At 49.3% G+C, this 14,881-nt stretch overlaps 7 protein-coding genes across 7 annotated transcripts; 6 read left to right on the forward strand and 1 right to left on the reverse strand.

The window, feature by feature from the left end:
• Positions 1-2: 2 nt before the first annotated feature.
• Positions 3-682, forward strand: N7511_000715 (RidA family protein; the record flags this gene model as incomplete). Its single annotated transcript, XM_057123140.1, has 4 exons — positions 3-114; positions 195-208; positions 271-444; positions 536-682. The coding sequence occupies 4 exons, from the start codon at positions 3-5 to the stop codon at positions 680-682; spliced, it is 447 nt and encodes a 148-aa protein (XP_056988873.1).
• Positions 683-1,544: 862 nt separating this feature from the next.
• N7511_000716 (uncharacterized protein) lies at positions 1,545-2,694 on the forward strand (the record flags this gene model as incomplete). The annotated part of the gene is made up of 3 exons (XM_057123141.1): positions 1,545-2,094; positions 2,164-2,612; positions 2,653-2,694. 3 exons carry the CDS (start codon positions 1,545-1,547, stop codon positions 2,692-2,694), a joined length of 1,041 nt encoding a protein of 346 aa, XP_056988874.1.
• A 1,393-nt stretch (positions 2,695-4,087) lies between these two features.
• Positions 4,088-6,047, forward strand: N7511_000717 (putative MFS transporter; the record flags this gene model as incomplete). Its single annotated transcript, XM_057123142.1, has 8 exons — positions 4,088-4,100; positions 4,228-4,390; positions 4,467-4,627; positions 4,688-4,810; positions 4,868-5,224; positions 5,275-5,328; positions 5,389-5,436; positions 5,488-6,047. The coding sequence occupies 8 exons, from the start codon at positions 4,088-4,090 to the stop codon at positions 6,045-6,047; spliced, it is 1,479 nt and encodes a 492-aa protein (XP_056988875.1).
• A 305-nt stretch (positions 6,048-6,352) lies between these two features.
• On the forward strand, positions 6,353-6,748 carry N7511_000718 (uncharacterized protein; the record flags this gene model as incomplete). The annotated part of the gene is made up of 4 exons (XM_057123143.1): positions 6,353-6,390; positions 6,458-6,535; positions 6,589-6,666; positions 6,742-6,748. 4 exons carry the CDS (start codon positions 6,353-6,355, stop codon positions 6,746-6,748), a joined length of 201 nt encoding a protein of 66 aa, XP_056988876.1.
• A 723-nt stretch (positions 6,749-7,471) lies between these two features.
• Positions 7,472-9,097, forward strand: N7511_000719 (DNA-directed RNA polymerase I subunit RPA49; the record flags this gene model as incomplete). The annotated part of the gene is made up of 3 exons (XM_057123144.1): positions 7,472-7,610; positions 7,673-7,998; positions 8,054-9,097. The coding sequence occupies 3 exons, from the start codon at positions 7,472-7,474 to the stop codon at positions 9,095-9,097; spliced, it is 1,509 nt and encodes a 502-aa protein (XP_056988877.1).
• An 865-nt stretch (positions 9,098-9,962) lies between these two features.
• On the reverse strand, positions 9,963-11,952 carry hemA (5-aminolevulinic acid synthase HemA; the record flags this gene model as incomplete). Its single annotated transcript, XM_057123145.1, has 2 exons — positions 9,963-11,557; positions 11,613-11,952. The coding sequence occupies 2 exons, from the start codon at positions 11,950-11,952 to the stop codon at positions 9,963-9,965; spliced, it is 1,935 nt and encodes a 644-aa protein (XP_056988878.1).
• A 1,427-nt stretch (positions 11,953-13,379) lies between these two features.
• On the forward strand, positions 13,380-14,336 carry N7511_000721 (amidohydrolase family protein; the record flags this gene model as incomplete). The annotated part of the gene is made up of 1 exon (XM_057123146.1): positions 13,380-14,336. The coding sequence occupies one exon, from the start codon at positions 13,380-13,382 to the stop codon at positions 14,334-14,336; it is 957 nt and encodes a 318-aa protein (XP_056988879.1).
• Between the last annotated feature and the right edge of the window lie 545 nt (positions 14,337-14,881).

Consider the following 14,881-nt stretch of genomic DNA (forward strand, 5'->3'; position numbering starts at 1 on the left):
ACATGTCGGACGAACAGCAGGAACATCCAGAACACCCACCGCCGGACTACCACACCATCCAGCCCCGTAGAGCAACTGCGATTGAGTGTATACGAGCATCCGCGGCCCCGTCTCGTGAGTTCCGTCCCTTCCCCTGAAGATATCCACAATTTTATTGTTGTGCGCGACCTGGCTAATCCCTCCATCACCTGCAGCACCTAGCCACTCCGTAAGCGGGTTTTCCTCCACCAACTGACCTGCCAAGCGCATTTTTAACCAATCATTGAACAGTCTCAGGCATTTAAGGTCAACGGCACGATATATGTAGCTGGTCAGATTGCGGCTGCCCCTCGTGTTGGTCTTGTTATTGGGCCGCCTTCTTCTAGTGCCGAGCGGATCTTCTATAATATAGAGATCATCCTCAAGGCTGCGGGATCTAGCCTTGATAGGGTTGTGAAGACTACGGTATGACTCGGATGAGCTCTTAAGAGAATCCCTAGTTGCCTTTTTCTTGTCTTTCTTTTTTTCTTTTTTTTTGGCTGACCATTGCTGGTAGGTTTATTTCAGGGATTGTTATCAGGGTGTTGCGGATTTCGACGCGGTTTATAAGCGGAAGTTGCCTTTTGCCCCGCCACGGACTACGATCATGGTTTCGAAGATGGAGAATACAGATGTGCAGATGGAGGTTATTGCTGTGGAATAGATGGGTTGTGGGCTTTTGTAAGAATGCATATTTCACTCATTCGCTAGCTACACTTTTAGAAAGCGTTGATTGAACAATGGAGTCAAGGCGAAATCTTCAATACTAAGATACTGATACATAACATGTCCTCTTTGGGTAAAAAAAGGAAGCTCTTGGTTGAACTGAAAGTCATCTGAAGCGGGTCGTGCATGTGGCAGTGGGCACCACAGCTGACCAAGTCCAAATTTGGGACATAACATTAAGTTCGTCATTGAGGCTTATCTTTCAAGGGCTGTCACTCTATTAGAGTTATTGGGTACAAAAAGCCCCTAGAAGTTTGTTTACAAGTTTGACTCCGGGGATCAAGTGTCCGCTTTTCTGTTTGAGCTTTATCCAATCGCACGTCGATCCACCCAACATGTTCGTCAATCCATAGAACATGTTAGGTGAATTAGAACGAAAACCTTTGTTTTATTAGTCTTAGTAGTATTAAGCATCAGTCTCTGGGAGATTACTTGTTTTTGAGTCTTACGGCATTATCTCCCCTAAATGAATGAAAGAAAAAGCAAACGCACCGGCTTTGATACCTGTATCACGGCTGGGACTCAAAAATACTTACAGCTCATCTGCCAAGAGGACCGTATGCAATCACAGTCGAGGGCTCATATATTTAGGACAACTAAAGTTAGACTGTCAGGGGCCGATTGAGCTGATAGCGAAGTCAAATACATATGTTTTGCCACGGAAAGACAAATCTTACAGGGCCCACACGACAAAGAGTGATGATGGCCGCATAAGAGGCGTCTCATGGGCGTTTGCCTTAAAGCCGAACTCAAGATTCCCTCTAACTTCTTCCGCTCTGCATCTTGAACTTGATTCAGCCATGGAGGGTGGGGGACTTTGCTCATTAGCGGTGGTCTCTTTTCCCAATTTCCACTCATCACTCTCGAAATCAGGCCCGAACGGCGAACCTGGCTTAGCGCTTCGAGATCAGCCGCCCCTGCAGATGGATTCCTCTAGCCTTCATCTTTTATCATTACCCGCTGAAATTCTTGAGGCTGTCATTGATGAGGCTTGTTCATCTGCGGCTGACCTTTGCCGTCTTGGCCTTGTGTGCCGCGGTCTTTATTCGTTCATCACACCTAATCTGTACAGATCTGTTAGCTTAGTGGGCTATGAAAGTGCCAAGAAATTCTCATGGGCAATCTCCCAGCGTCTGGAATTAGCACCCCTGGTGCGGGAGCTACAAATTCATTCACATGCCACGGATGAGGTTGAGGACGAAAATTGTTCCGAGGACTTTGATTCAACAATTACACAGCTAATAAATCTGGGCTCATTGGCATTGCGAACTGATTTTTTCAACCGCTCCAAAGCCCAGAAGATCGGTGTCCTTTGTCGGCCGCATGAAGTTCTCCCCGCACTTCGTCACAGTAAGCAAAACACCCCATCTGAAGTGCCGCTTCGGATCAAATCCATGTGAGTAAGACTGACAGGAGCAGTCAACCTCGGCTTTGACTACCGCCGCGACTATGAATGGTCTCTGACACCATACGAATTACTCTTCTACCACCCTGACCTAACCACAGTCAGCATCACGGGTGCTGCAGTATCGGCGAAATGGGATTATCCAGATATACATCCCCCTGCGCTGCGGTCCACGAACTTAGAGGAGCTAGAGCTGCTGAACTGCAATATCTCAAGCCAGGAGCTAGAACTGATGTTGCGATATCCACGTGCGTTGAAAAGGTTTACACTCAAAGGGGAACCCACCGAGTCGAAATACGGATTCCGATGCGAGAGTGACCGAGGCAAATACATTGACGTTCTCCAGGCTCATTCATCCTCTCTCCAGCGCCTGGATCTGGATTTGTATCATGACTGGGACGAGGAAGTCGATCTGACCCCTTTCACGGCTCTTCAGAGTCTCACTATCACGCCCAGAATGCTGGTGGGAGATAAAGGTGGTGACTGCAAATCTGCAAAAATAGTTGACCCCTGGCGCTGGGGAGAATTGCTTCCCCCAAGTCTAGAATTCTTGACGTTTCGCTGTTGTGGGCCCGGGTTTCCTCTGGCTGGGATTTATCATGCTGTCTCTACAGGACAGCTCCCTGCATTGAGATGGCTGACATGCGAGATGAGAGATTATGCGGAAAGTATAGAAGATTTCCGCTCACCTGAAGAGGTCTTGGCGGACAATTGTATAGAAGGCTTGTCTAATGCTCAGGCTTTTGGAATGCTGGGTGTCAATCTTTGTGTTGTTGTATTGCATGATATACAAGATATATCTCGGAGGATGACCTCTGATTGCAGATGCTGGAGATATAGCCATCGTCGTATCCGGTGCTACTGGTAATCCTATTCAAAGATTTGACTCATTCCATTGTATTTATTTGAATACTCTCAAAAGGACCTTTCAATCCCCAAGCGTAGGAAAGAATTATGCCCTTCAGAGTGACATTAACATGTCGAGAAATTGCCACGATGCAGTTTCAAGGTCTGGAAATTTGAAAATTCCACCGAGATAGCCTCCTCATGCTCGATTGGCCATGGTCGAAAAGCTATCGTACATTCAGCTACCAATTGGCTAGCGGATGACTCTCCGCGCATGTGGATACCGTAGAGTCCATAATCTCAATTGAAGAAATGCATGTTGAGGGACTCTCGAGCAAAAGATCTCCCATTCGCTTGAACAGTGGACCAGGTGGACTCCTGATCTGCAGGTTTTATGGTCTGTGCAGGATCCACGCAATAGCTCAATAAGTTGCCAGAGAACTGCCTATCATCTCAGGATTGAAGCATCAAAGTGACGATTTCAAAGTAGCGTAGAATGTAACACCCCCCAAAGCCAAGACTTCCGACCATTTAGTCAGTGGCCGAACCGGAGTCCCCGTGCCCTTTTTTTTTTGCGGGGACGGGTTTCCCCAAGTATAATCGAACAGCAGAATAGACCACTTCGGAGATATAGCAAAGATAGTATGCTGCATTTAAATAACCAATGCCAGACATGAAATTCTGCTGACTGCAGATCATTATAAAACAAGACGGAATAGAACATGCAGCTGACTGCATAAAAAACCACCGTCGCACTATAGGCCGAGATCGGGCCTGCGGTGGATCTACAGCTTTGCGACCTACGGTGACTCAATCCCTTTTTTCCTTCATATATGACTGACTGCCTCTTTTTCTTTTTTCTATTCATACACTTCAATTCCGTAAGTCCGAGTCTGCGATTTCCCAGATCTGCATCCCAATTCAGCGTTGCATTGGCCCCAATAGCCTCGGGTAATCACATCCCTGCCCCCGGTGATCTGCACCTCGAACCCCGGCCCACGAAACTTATTCCTTTCCTTGTGCATCTCTACACTCTTACCCCTCTCAATCGACTCGAAACCAGTGCGCTTGTTACAGGCGCAATCCCTCACAATGGGTGCCACAGGTAAGTTCAAAGCGCGATGCGCCAGCTACCCCGGATTTCGTATTTTCTGCCCCTTTGAGCCACTTCCGCGGCGCTTTTCCGCTCCCTACTCGTGCTGACGACTTGGGCGTTCCCCCGCCTTGCGCAGATTTCAAGGAGCCTCTTGATAATGGCGAGAGCCAGTCTAGCTCGCAGCATGACAATGAACTCCCTCCTCTTACGTCGACGACCGAGCGCAGACTGATGGCCAAGGTTGATTGGCATATTCTGCCTTGCTTGTGTATTCTGTACCTGCTGGCCTTTTTGGATCGGTATGATTATGACTTTGCGCTTTCCTTTCTTCCCCTCTTTCGCGCGCTTATATTCTGACTTTGTTTTGCTGCGCAGTGTTAATATCAGTAATGCCGCTATTCTGGGTCTCAAGGAGGATTTGAACATTACCGATGGAACGAAATATAACAGTGCGCTCACGATCTTTTTCGTCCCGTATATTCTGTTTGAGGTTCCTTCAAATATGCTGTTGAAGAAGCTCAAGCCTCACGTTTGGTGTAAGTGATTGGGTGCTGTTTTCTGGTTGCGGAGATGAGGTTGTTGACATTTGCTTCCAGTATCGGCTTGTATGTTCATGTTTGGCCTGGTTCTGGTCTTCCAAGGGCTGGTTAGCAATTGGAGTGGACTGATGGCCACTCGGTTCTTTTTGGGAGTCTTCGAGACGGGCATGTTTCCTGGATGTAAGTTTGATGCCGGAATTTTACATCTGTCAACGATGTGTTAACAGTCTTCTGCAGGCTTCTATCTGATGGGCATGTGGTATAAGCGTTCAGAAGCTCAGAAGCGTTTCAGTTTCTTCTTCAGCTCCACCAGTCTTGCTGGTGCCTTTGGTGGTCTGCTTGCCAGTGGAATCGGAAAGATGGATGGTATTCGTGGCTACGGTGGCTGGCGCTGGGTCTTCATCATTGAGGGCGTTCTGACCAGTGTTGTTGCTCTGATTTTGTTCTTCTTCATTGCTGATTTCCCCGAGGATGTGAAATGGCTGAGCGAAGAAGAGCGCACCTACATGCGCGCCAAATTGGCCAAGGATGTTGGCAAGGCTGCTCACCATGTTCGCATGGGCAAGAAGGAAGTGTTCAGTGTTTTCAAGGACTGTAATTCATGCTCAATTCTTTTGAATTTTTCCCGTGCTAACTCTTCGCAGACAAGGTCTTCATTGGAGGCATGATGTACTTCGGTCTGATTGTTCCCGCCTACAGTAAGTTCAAAGCCCCCATAACTTATTTAGTTTTGAGCAACCACTGACGCATGGTCACAGGTTACGCCTACTTCGCTCCTACTATCATCAAGTCCTACGGATACGATTGTAAGATTACTCACCTACGCGAAACGTATCTCCGCTAACTTTCTCTTCCAGCTATCAAAACTCAGCTCTACTCCATTCCTCCCTGGGCTGCATCCTTTGGTGTCTCAATGATCATCGCGTTCTTCTCCGATAGAATGCATCAGCGGTTCGCATTCACACTGATTCCAATGTTCATTGCAATTGCCGGTTTTGCAATGCTGCTTTCGATCACCAGCAAAGCTCAGACAAATGCGCAGTATGGTGCTCTGTTTCTAGTCACTAGCGGTTGCTACGCCGCCATGCCTGTGATTGTATGTTGGTTCGCCATGAATTTAGGAGGACACCACAGGCGCAGCGTGGGAACTGCTTGGCAGGTAGGCTTTGGTAACATCGGTGGTATCATCGCGACATGGTCTTTCGTGGAGAAGAATGGAAAGATCGACTACCGAACCGGTTACATCATTTCTCTATCCTTCGTCTGCGTCTCTATCGCAGCTTGCGTTGCCTATCTCATTGCAATTGTGTGGGAAAACAAGAAGCGTGATCGAGCTGCAGTTGATCCTACTTCCATTGGGGAGGATGAGGAAGAATACCTCGGTGATCTGGCTCCTACTTACCGATATGCATACTGAGCGATGCTTTCGAGTTTGAACTTGCTACTTGTTTGATATCCAACATTCGAAAATCGTTGAATCTTTGAAAAGCTGCACCATGAGTGATGAACCATTTGCTGGATTGATATTTTCAACAGACAATCCGCTATACCCAAGCTTGGATTGCTATGATTCGCTGGGAGGTACATAATACATGATATAAATAATAATAACGCCCTAGAGGCACCTCTTCAACATGATTATCTTGCAGCATAACAAGCTACTAATTCCCATGATCACCTGCAAAGAAATTGCCGTCAACGAAATAATAACTGGAGTAAAAGATGAAGCTAAACCCTACCGAATTGCCTAATTGGGCATGGTCAAGTGTCGTCACTGATGGAAGCTTGGGGTCACGTGTGGGGTCTAAGCGAGAGCGGCTGAGTCAGCCGCACCATACGTAAATGCGTCTTGGGCCGCCACTCTGCATCTTTCTTTCTACTATCCCCATTTCATTTTCGCAAATCGTGGGTTGCCCCTCCCGAGTTGATGCCATTGAGCTTTGCTAACCAGCCAGCAGAACGAAGATGAGAGATAAGTGGAGAAAGAAGCGCGTTCGCCGTCTCAAGCGCAAGAGAAGAAAGATGCGTGCCAGATCGTGAGTCGCCACCCATGCGATAGCTTCGCGCAAGCTCGTCTCGTCTCGAATAACCTTAACTAACCAATCCATCAGCAAATAAACTACTCGCCCCCTCCATCTCAGCTCTCCATGTCGGAGCTCATGTTTGAACGCTGAACACGACCATTGACGACACGATGTGACTTTCGTTTCTCGTGACACGCCTTTCGCTTATCGAGTTACCTGCCTGTACAAGATTTCGGACCTATCATTTTCAGAAGAAATCGCAAATCATCGACGGAATCCGCTGTTTACACGACAGTTTCCACCATCTTCCAGCACCTCGGATTCATTCAACGTCGGTATTTGATGTCGGGCATGGTTATCACTCGGAGAGGCTCATGTGTTCAGGTGGATGTTGGAGGATCGGTGCAACACATCGGTCTATGAGCACGATACTGGGGTGACTGGTCAATTCTACATGCTACGACTATTCTTACGGGGTGGTCGGAGTTATGGAGAGGTTTTTCCGGGAGTTTATACCAAACAAAATAACTGGAATAGCTCGGAGGTCTAGGTTTAGCTCCTGCAGATGAATCAATGACTTCATGAGTACTCAACTTCAATTTGTAAAAATGTAAACAGCTATTTGTATGCACCTCGTTCATGACTTGAGCTGCTCAGTACGTCAAATATTCGTTTGTGCGTGGGGCATCTCACCGCCGAGCGGGTCTCTGTAAATTTTTCTGCCAGACAAGTCCAGGACATTTTTCACCGCGCTAGAGTCGATTCTCGAACTTCAAGAGCTAAGATCTTGTCGGGTCTCTCCAATCGTAACGCCATAATGCCGTCAACCAAGACAGATACCAAGCGCAAGCGCTCCTCTGAGAATGAGCGCCCAAACAAAAAGTCAAGCCTTCAAATGCTTCCCCCGCTGGCTGCCAGCGTTGTCGAAGATAAGAGCGAGCTGGCTCCGGTAATTGGTGAGTGCAAAAGCTTTTCCACCATGTTGCACACTCAATCTAACAGCTCTTGTGCATTGCAGCCGATACACCTGGTCTTCAAAGCGCCAAATCCCTTCGCTGGAACCCATATATCAAAAACCGCTCCACTGCCTCCAAAGCTGCGGCGGCATCCCGAAACCCAGGAATTGTCTACTCGGAGTTGCTCCTGCAGTCCGGAGACCACGCCAAGTTGGACTTCGTTGGCCGTGAAGGCACAGGGGACGACACAGACTCCCAGGTGAAGCACTACGTTGCAGTCGTGGACCCAGAGAACAAGACATGGAAAGTTGTCGAGGTGCGCCGGACAACTCTCCGCGGAGCAGTTCGCAGCAGAAAGGCCGTTGATGAAGACTCTGATGAAGAGATGGTGCGCATTGTACTCCCGTTCCTTACAGACGAAGCAAAACTAACACCTAATCTAGAACACCATGCGCGCCCAACGCACAGCCCTAACCAACACCTTCGGCACAAAACAATCCCGCAAGGCCGTGCAATCCATGGCCGAGAACGCCCAGCTCTCCAATGCCCCCACAGGCTCCGTCCCCGAATCCGGCGCAGCACTCATCTCAACTCTGCCCGCAGACACAGCCTCCGGCCTGGCCAAGATGAACGCCGTGCAAGCCGAAGTGCAAGCAGCCAAGCCCCTCCCAACTCCCAACCTGAACGTCTCGCACCCATCAGACGTCTACACAATCGATACTCTCGTCCCAGGCGGGGCGACAACCCTCCGCGCCCTCAACGGCGTCGACGAATGGAAAGCCCAAGTCGAAGCCGGCCTAGGCGTGACAACCGTCTCGCGCTTCGTCTCCAGCCGCGTCGGCCCCGTCGTCAACTCAGACAACACAACCCACCTCCAAGTCCTGCGCTTCATCCAGCTCCTCATCGAATTCGGCCGTTCCCTCAAGGGCATGGGCGCCAGCGCCAAGGGCGGCGGCCCAGGCAGCAAGCGTCTCCCTCCCCGCGAGGATCTGCGCCGCCTGCTCTCCAGCACAACAGGCTCCAGCACCAAGGCCGGCGCAGCCGGCGCCACAGCTACAGCTGCGACGGACTCCGCATCCACAGACCTCCTCCCGGAGTCGGTCATCGACGCCGTGCGCCGCCGGTTCGCGCCGAGCGGTGGCTTCGTCTCCAAGAACGACCTCACCCTCCTGCACACGACTATCTGTGCTTTGTCGCTGCATATTCCGCCCCAGCCTGCCCGCGACGGTGGATCCAGCTCTCTGGGTGGAAATGCGCCTAATGAGCTTGCTACGGACCCCTCTGATCTGCGTGACGATCTGCGTCTGGATTCGAGCACTGTTCAGCAGTATTTCCGCGAATTGGGTTGTCGTATTGATCGTCCTCGTGAGACTGAGTTTGCTAAGTGGAACATCAAGGGTGGCAAGGCTGAGGCTCATGCTCGTCGTGTTGCGAGATTACGTGTCCCTGTTGAGTTCCCTAAGGTCAGTCGTGGTGCGCGCAAGTAGGGCAATCGATGGTTGTTTGATTAGAGGTTATGGTTGAGACTGACTTTGAGGACATATATGGATGTACCTCTTGGTTTCTTGTCTTTGCTATTCATGGAATATTGGCGCATGTGTTACAAAATTTCTGTCACTTTTTATTATCTGTTTCTATATCAATGAGACAATGTTACATAGCCAAAAGAATTGACTGGGTCATTCATCTTTACTTTGGTTTTCGTTACTGCTAAGTTCAAGTCAACACATTGGTACTTCCCATCATGAAATGATATTGTAGAATCCTAAGGTAACGAATGAGATAGCACGAGTGATGAATCTTATTGAGCAATTAGTTACTTGGTCTTTAATTCAAGTGGAAAGTCGAAAACTTTGTCTGTTAGTTGCGTTGGGATATATATTTGATCATGTCATACAGCCCTAACTTCCCACTTGGCAAGGGAAACGAACATAAATAATCATTTCAATGCACCAGTGGATTAATGACCCGAAAGTCACACAGCCTACATGGATCGAAGGTTGTACTACTGTAAATAAAAGTATGTCCCTCTGTAACCTTGTTCATTCATTCAAGCTCGGTCCACCTCTTAACTTGCCACTCAACAGTATATGTAGATACAACAAGGAATCCAGCATGTGCTCGGCAAAGTAACCAAATGACACATATATACAAGCCCAAGTCTAAAACAAGAGGTAACTACATCTCATGCAAAAAGAAATGCAGACACAAAACAAGAATGAATCCAACAGGGTTGGGATAATTGCAAAGCGGATTCATAACCCCGCTCGCCTGGATATTATGATAAAAGAATGGACGGGAATAATGAAGACTTGATTACCCCAAAAACCGAAAATAGTCGAGTGTCAACTCTTAGGCGACCACTCCAACAGGGGTGGAGGACATCGCCGAGTGCGCCTTCTCGGTCAGAGGGGTAGCAGTCTTCAAAAGAGGCTGGGTGACCTCAGCAGCTGCCTCGGTGAACTCACGAGTAACAGCAGCCTCGACAGTCTCGCCAGCCTGTAGACCCAGCTGGGCGTCCTCCCAAATGGGCTGGTTGGCTTCTTCGGCACCTTCGACGCCGACGCCGACAAAGCCACCCTGCGCCTGCCAGTCACTAGCACGCTTGAGACCAAGGTCGTTCCAGACGGCCTGAACAGCCTGGACCAGGTGCTCACGAAGGGGCTTGACGTGGCCTGGAGTCGGGGTAATGCGCAGACGCTCCTCACCGCGAGGAACGGTAGGGTAGTTAATTGCCTGCACGTAGATGCCGTGCTCCTCGAGAAGCTTGTCGGAAGCCTGCTTGGCAAGCTCGGCGTCACCGACAAGGAGAGGGACAATGTGGGACGGGTTGGGAATAACAGGAATATCCAAATCCTTAAGAGCCGTCTTCACTGCGCGGGTATGCAGTTGCTGCAGAACCCGATCACGGGGTTGCTGGGACTGGTACTGGATGGCAGTATCGGCACCAGCCATAGTTGCGGGTGGGAGGGAGGTGGTGAAGATGAAACCGGGAGCGAGGGAGCGGATGGTGTCAACCATCGCGGCTGAGCCTGCAATGTATCCACCAACACAGCCGTAGGCCTTGCCCAGGGTACCGGTGATAATATCAATACGGTCCTGAACTGTGCCCTTGGTGCTTTGAGGGGAAGCGGTATCCTGGGATGCGTAGGCGTCGTAATCAAGATGTTCCGCAACTCCAGCTCCGTGAGGACCATACATTCCAACGGCATGGACTTCATCCAGGAAGGTAATGGCGCCGTACTTTTCGGCGAGATCACAGATCTCAGCAATGGGTGCAATTGATCCACACATACTGTAAACAGACTCAAAAGCGATAATCTTGGGGGTGCTAAGTGGCAAGGAGGCCAACTTGGCTTCGAGATCCTCCAGATCATTATGCTTGAAGACCATCTTCTTAGCACCAGAGTGACGGATTCCCTGGATCATGGATGCATGGTTCAGACTATCGGACAGAATCACGCAGTCAGGCATCTTACTGCCGAGAGTAGCGAGAGTAGCATCGTTAGCCACGAAACAAGAGCTGAACACCAAAGCAGCCTCCTTTCCGTGCAGCTTTGCTAGTGTGTCCTCCAGTGCGACGGCATGCTGGTTGTGACCTGAGATGTTACGGGTACCACCGGCGCCGGCTCCGTAGGTGTCAAGAGTTTTGTGCATAGAGTTCAAGACCTGAGGGTTGCGGCCCATGCCGAGGTAGTCATTTGAACACCAGACAGTCACACGTTCCTCGGCGGAGGCAGTGTGGGCGCGAGGGAACTCCTGAGCGAGACGGTTGATGTTATTGAAGTACCGGTAGGACTTGTCCTTGTGCTTCTTGTCAAGCTCGGTCTTGTAGAAGTCGTTGTAGTTGTAAGTACCGGTGGTAGGTGCATCAGGGCGAGGACCGCGGAGAGCGGCCTCTGTGGCGGCAGGGGACGAGCGAATCGGCTTGTTCAGACCAGGGCGTCCTGCAGTCAGATTAGAAACCAATCGAAACACAAGGTTTGTAGAAATTAAGTTTACCTCGCTCATTCTTCTCGTATCCCCCAGAAGCCAAGCTGGCGGGATGACCTCCGGTAGTGTGCAATGCCCGCTTGCCAGTCGGTACGCGCAGAGGCTGCATGCCAGCAACTCCAGCGGCGCAAGAGGTGAAGCGCTTAGTGCCGTGAAGACGGGCACTCTGAACAGCGAGAGCCTTGCTCATAACGGGGCAACGGCGACCCAGGACTTGGAGATTGGACATAGTGCCACCTCCGGGGCTGCTGCTGGGACGAGTAGCGGTCGAGAGCGTGCGCAAAGTGGTGGGCGAAGTCCGCTTAAGGAAAGGGCACATAGTACGAGACTGCTGCAGAAGGGCCTCCATGATTGAATTGAAGCAAAATGAAGCGAGAGTAGAACCGTCTGAAGGGTTCCTGGAGAATTAAGGAGGACACAAGATCAAAGCCCGAGAGCCCGGCGGGACCACATTTGAAGAAGAAAATCGGTCTGGGCGGGGGAGGGCTGAGTCATCCGGTACTCGGCTTAGAAATGCAAGCACTTGACTGGTTGAGGCACTGAGGCACGGATGCCCCTTGCCGACGTGGCAAGGTGGTGGCACGTGAAGAGCACGTGAGTGTCACGTGAAGAACAGGACATGCTTACTCATTCATTGGGTGCCTGGTTGATTAGGCATCAAGAAAATGCAAACAGAGCTTCCCCACCTTTCTTTTACCTTTTTTGTCACGTCCTATGCCCTAACACAATGGATCTCATGCTACAAATATCTTTTATTTTGGCGGGAAAAGTATCACCATGACTAAAGACAAGAACATACGCTTCTGAATAAGCTTACGACCGTATAGCGTTTAGAACTGGAGAAGCTCCTGGAGACAGTCATAAGCGATAGAAGTACAACCCGGAAGATAACGAAACGGAGCGGTATCAGGCAGATGAAAATCACTTCTGCTTCCATAGAGACCAGTATTAATAGAATATGTTGACTTCCTTCCCTGTCCCATGAAACCTAATCCTGCAGGTATCAATACGAGGGGGACCGGCTTAGTAGAGAAACAGGGGATATCAGTCAGGCCCTGATAGACCAGTCTTTTCATTACCATCATCATAATCAGATTCAATTTAACCCACATCTACGTTCGTCGCCAACCCTCTGAGAGGCAATTATTACTGGCAACGCCTACATACCCTTCTCCCTATACCGTGGAGACTAGCAGCGTTTGGGCCATCGATTGGCTGCATGTTTGGGCACAAAAATGCATTCGGTGCCCGCGATGCAGCATTAGACATTTTCCATTCTAGGCCCCTCAATTATGTACTGTTTTATGCATCATTTCTGCCTTTGGCATTTTCTTCTGTCTTTTTTTTTTTTTTTTGATATTTCAGTGATTCAGTTTGTAGATCTTTCAAGAAAGCAGGAGAATGATTTAGAGCTATATAAGAACTTTATACCCCTGTTGTACCTAGGCTCCCGCCCAACCGACAATCGAGCCAAGACAGCGAGGATAGAATTTCCGACTTAGCGATACCACAGAATTTAATTATCTGACAAGTTCGACAAGCTTCATATCTGACGTGAGATTTTCTATACTATGATGATCGACTCTATAGCTTCGGACTTAGGGCTCGGAGCTCGGGCGGGTATAGCTAAGACCGACGTCACCGACATGAGATCCAACGTATTTAAGGACATGAATTGATCGCAGGCGAACAAATAAACCCAAGTATCAAATAATACCAGACTCACAGAAAATATCTATACCTATTATCCCTACCAGTTACCACCTCCAGACCACCATGCCACCCTTCATCACCCTCGAAGAACACTACCTCTCCCCCAAAGTGCGAGCAGCAAGCACACACGATGAATTCGCCAACTTCCCACCTCAAATCGTCCGCAAGCTAGACAGCACCGGCGAAGAAAGAATCAAAGACCTAGATAACGGCCAAATCACCCTCCAAGTCCTCTCCCACGCCCCAGGCACCTACCCAGCACCGCTCTGCGCAGAAGTAAACAACGACCTAGCCGCCTCGATCTCCCAAAACCCAACGCGGCTCGCAGGATTCGCCCTCCTACCAATGAACGACCCGCCCGCCGCCGCAGCCGAGCTAGAAAGATGCACGCGGCAGCTCGGGTTCGTCGGCGCCTTGGTGGACAACCATATCAACGGCCAGTTCTACGACGACGAGAAGTTCTGGGTGGTATTCCAGAAGGCAGAGGAGCTAGATGTGCCCATCTATATCCATCCGTCGTGGGCGACGGAGGAGATGGTTGAGTATTACAAGGGCAATTATGACGATGCTGTTGCTGTGGCGCTGAGTGCGTATGGATGGGGATGGCATTCCGAGACGGCGGGACATGTCCTGCGACTGTATGCAAGTGGGCTTTTTGATCGGTTTCCGCGGCTGAAGATTGTTATTGGGCATATGGGTGAGATGCTGCCGTTTCAGTTGGAGAGGGTGATTAATGTTTCTGCGCGGTTTGGAAGGCAGAGGTCGTTTAAGGAGGTTTGGGATGGTAATATTTGGGTTACGACTAGTGGGATGTTTGCGCTGCCGCCTTTGGCTTGTTTGTTGCAGACTACTAGTATTGAGCGGGTTTTGTATAGTGTTGATTATCCTTTCTCGATGAATGAGAAGGGGTTGGAGTTTTTTGAGAGGGTCAAGGAAAGTGGATTGATTGCTGGGGATGATTTGGAGAAGTTTGCTTTTAGGAATGCTGAGGCTTTGCTAGGTGTGAAGGCTCAGAGGTGAATGGATGTGCAATGACAGGAGATAATAACCCCAATCTAAGCATAATAATATAGAAAATCCTACAAGAGACTTTAATTTTTACACAAGAACTTCGAAGAGTCATAGTTGTGTTAGAAGATACCAAAAGCATTGAGTACATCGAACCAATACATTGACATTCATGACTAAACTTAAACATCTTCGACGCCCTTTTGAGTCTCAAACAAGAAAAGGAAAGTGAAAAAAAAACAGTGGAAAGAAAAAGAAGTAAAAGACCCCTTAACATGATCGAATCACACCAAGACCTATCACACCTAGACACGATAACTAGACACATAATACCACACATGTCCACATAGGCATACACAACACATCCAGCGGGATCAAGTTAGGTCTAACACTGTGAATGGCCGTTTCTCCATCCTTGCCACCAGCCCAGAAACTGGTTCCCTTGGACCATCACACCAAAGTAGGCAGGCTTTCAAGTTTTGAAAAGCCCAAATGTCCAGAGTCAAATTTGACAGTCCGGAACTTAGCATAGCCAACGTCAAAAGTCAAGGGGTTGT

This window comes from Penicillium nucicola (assembly GCF_028828085.1).
Source record: "Penicillium nucicola strain IBT 29836 chromosome Unknown utg000001l, whole genome shotgun sequence".
Taxonomy (NCBI): Eukaryota; Fungi; Ascomycota; class Eurotiomycetes; order Eurotiales; family Aspergillaceae; genus Penicillium; species Penicillium nucicola.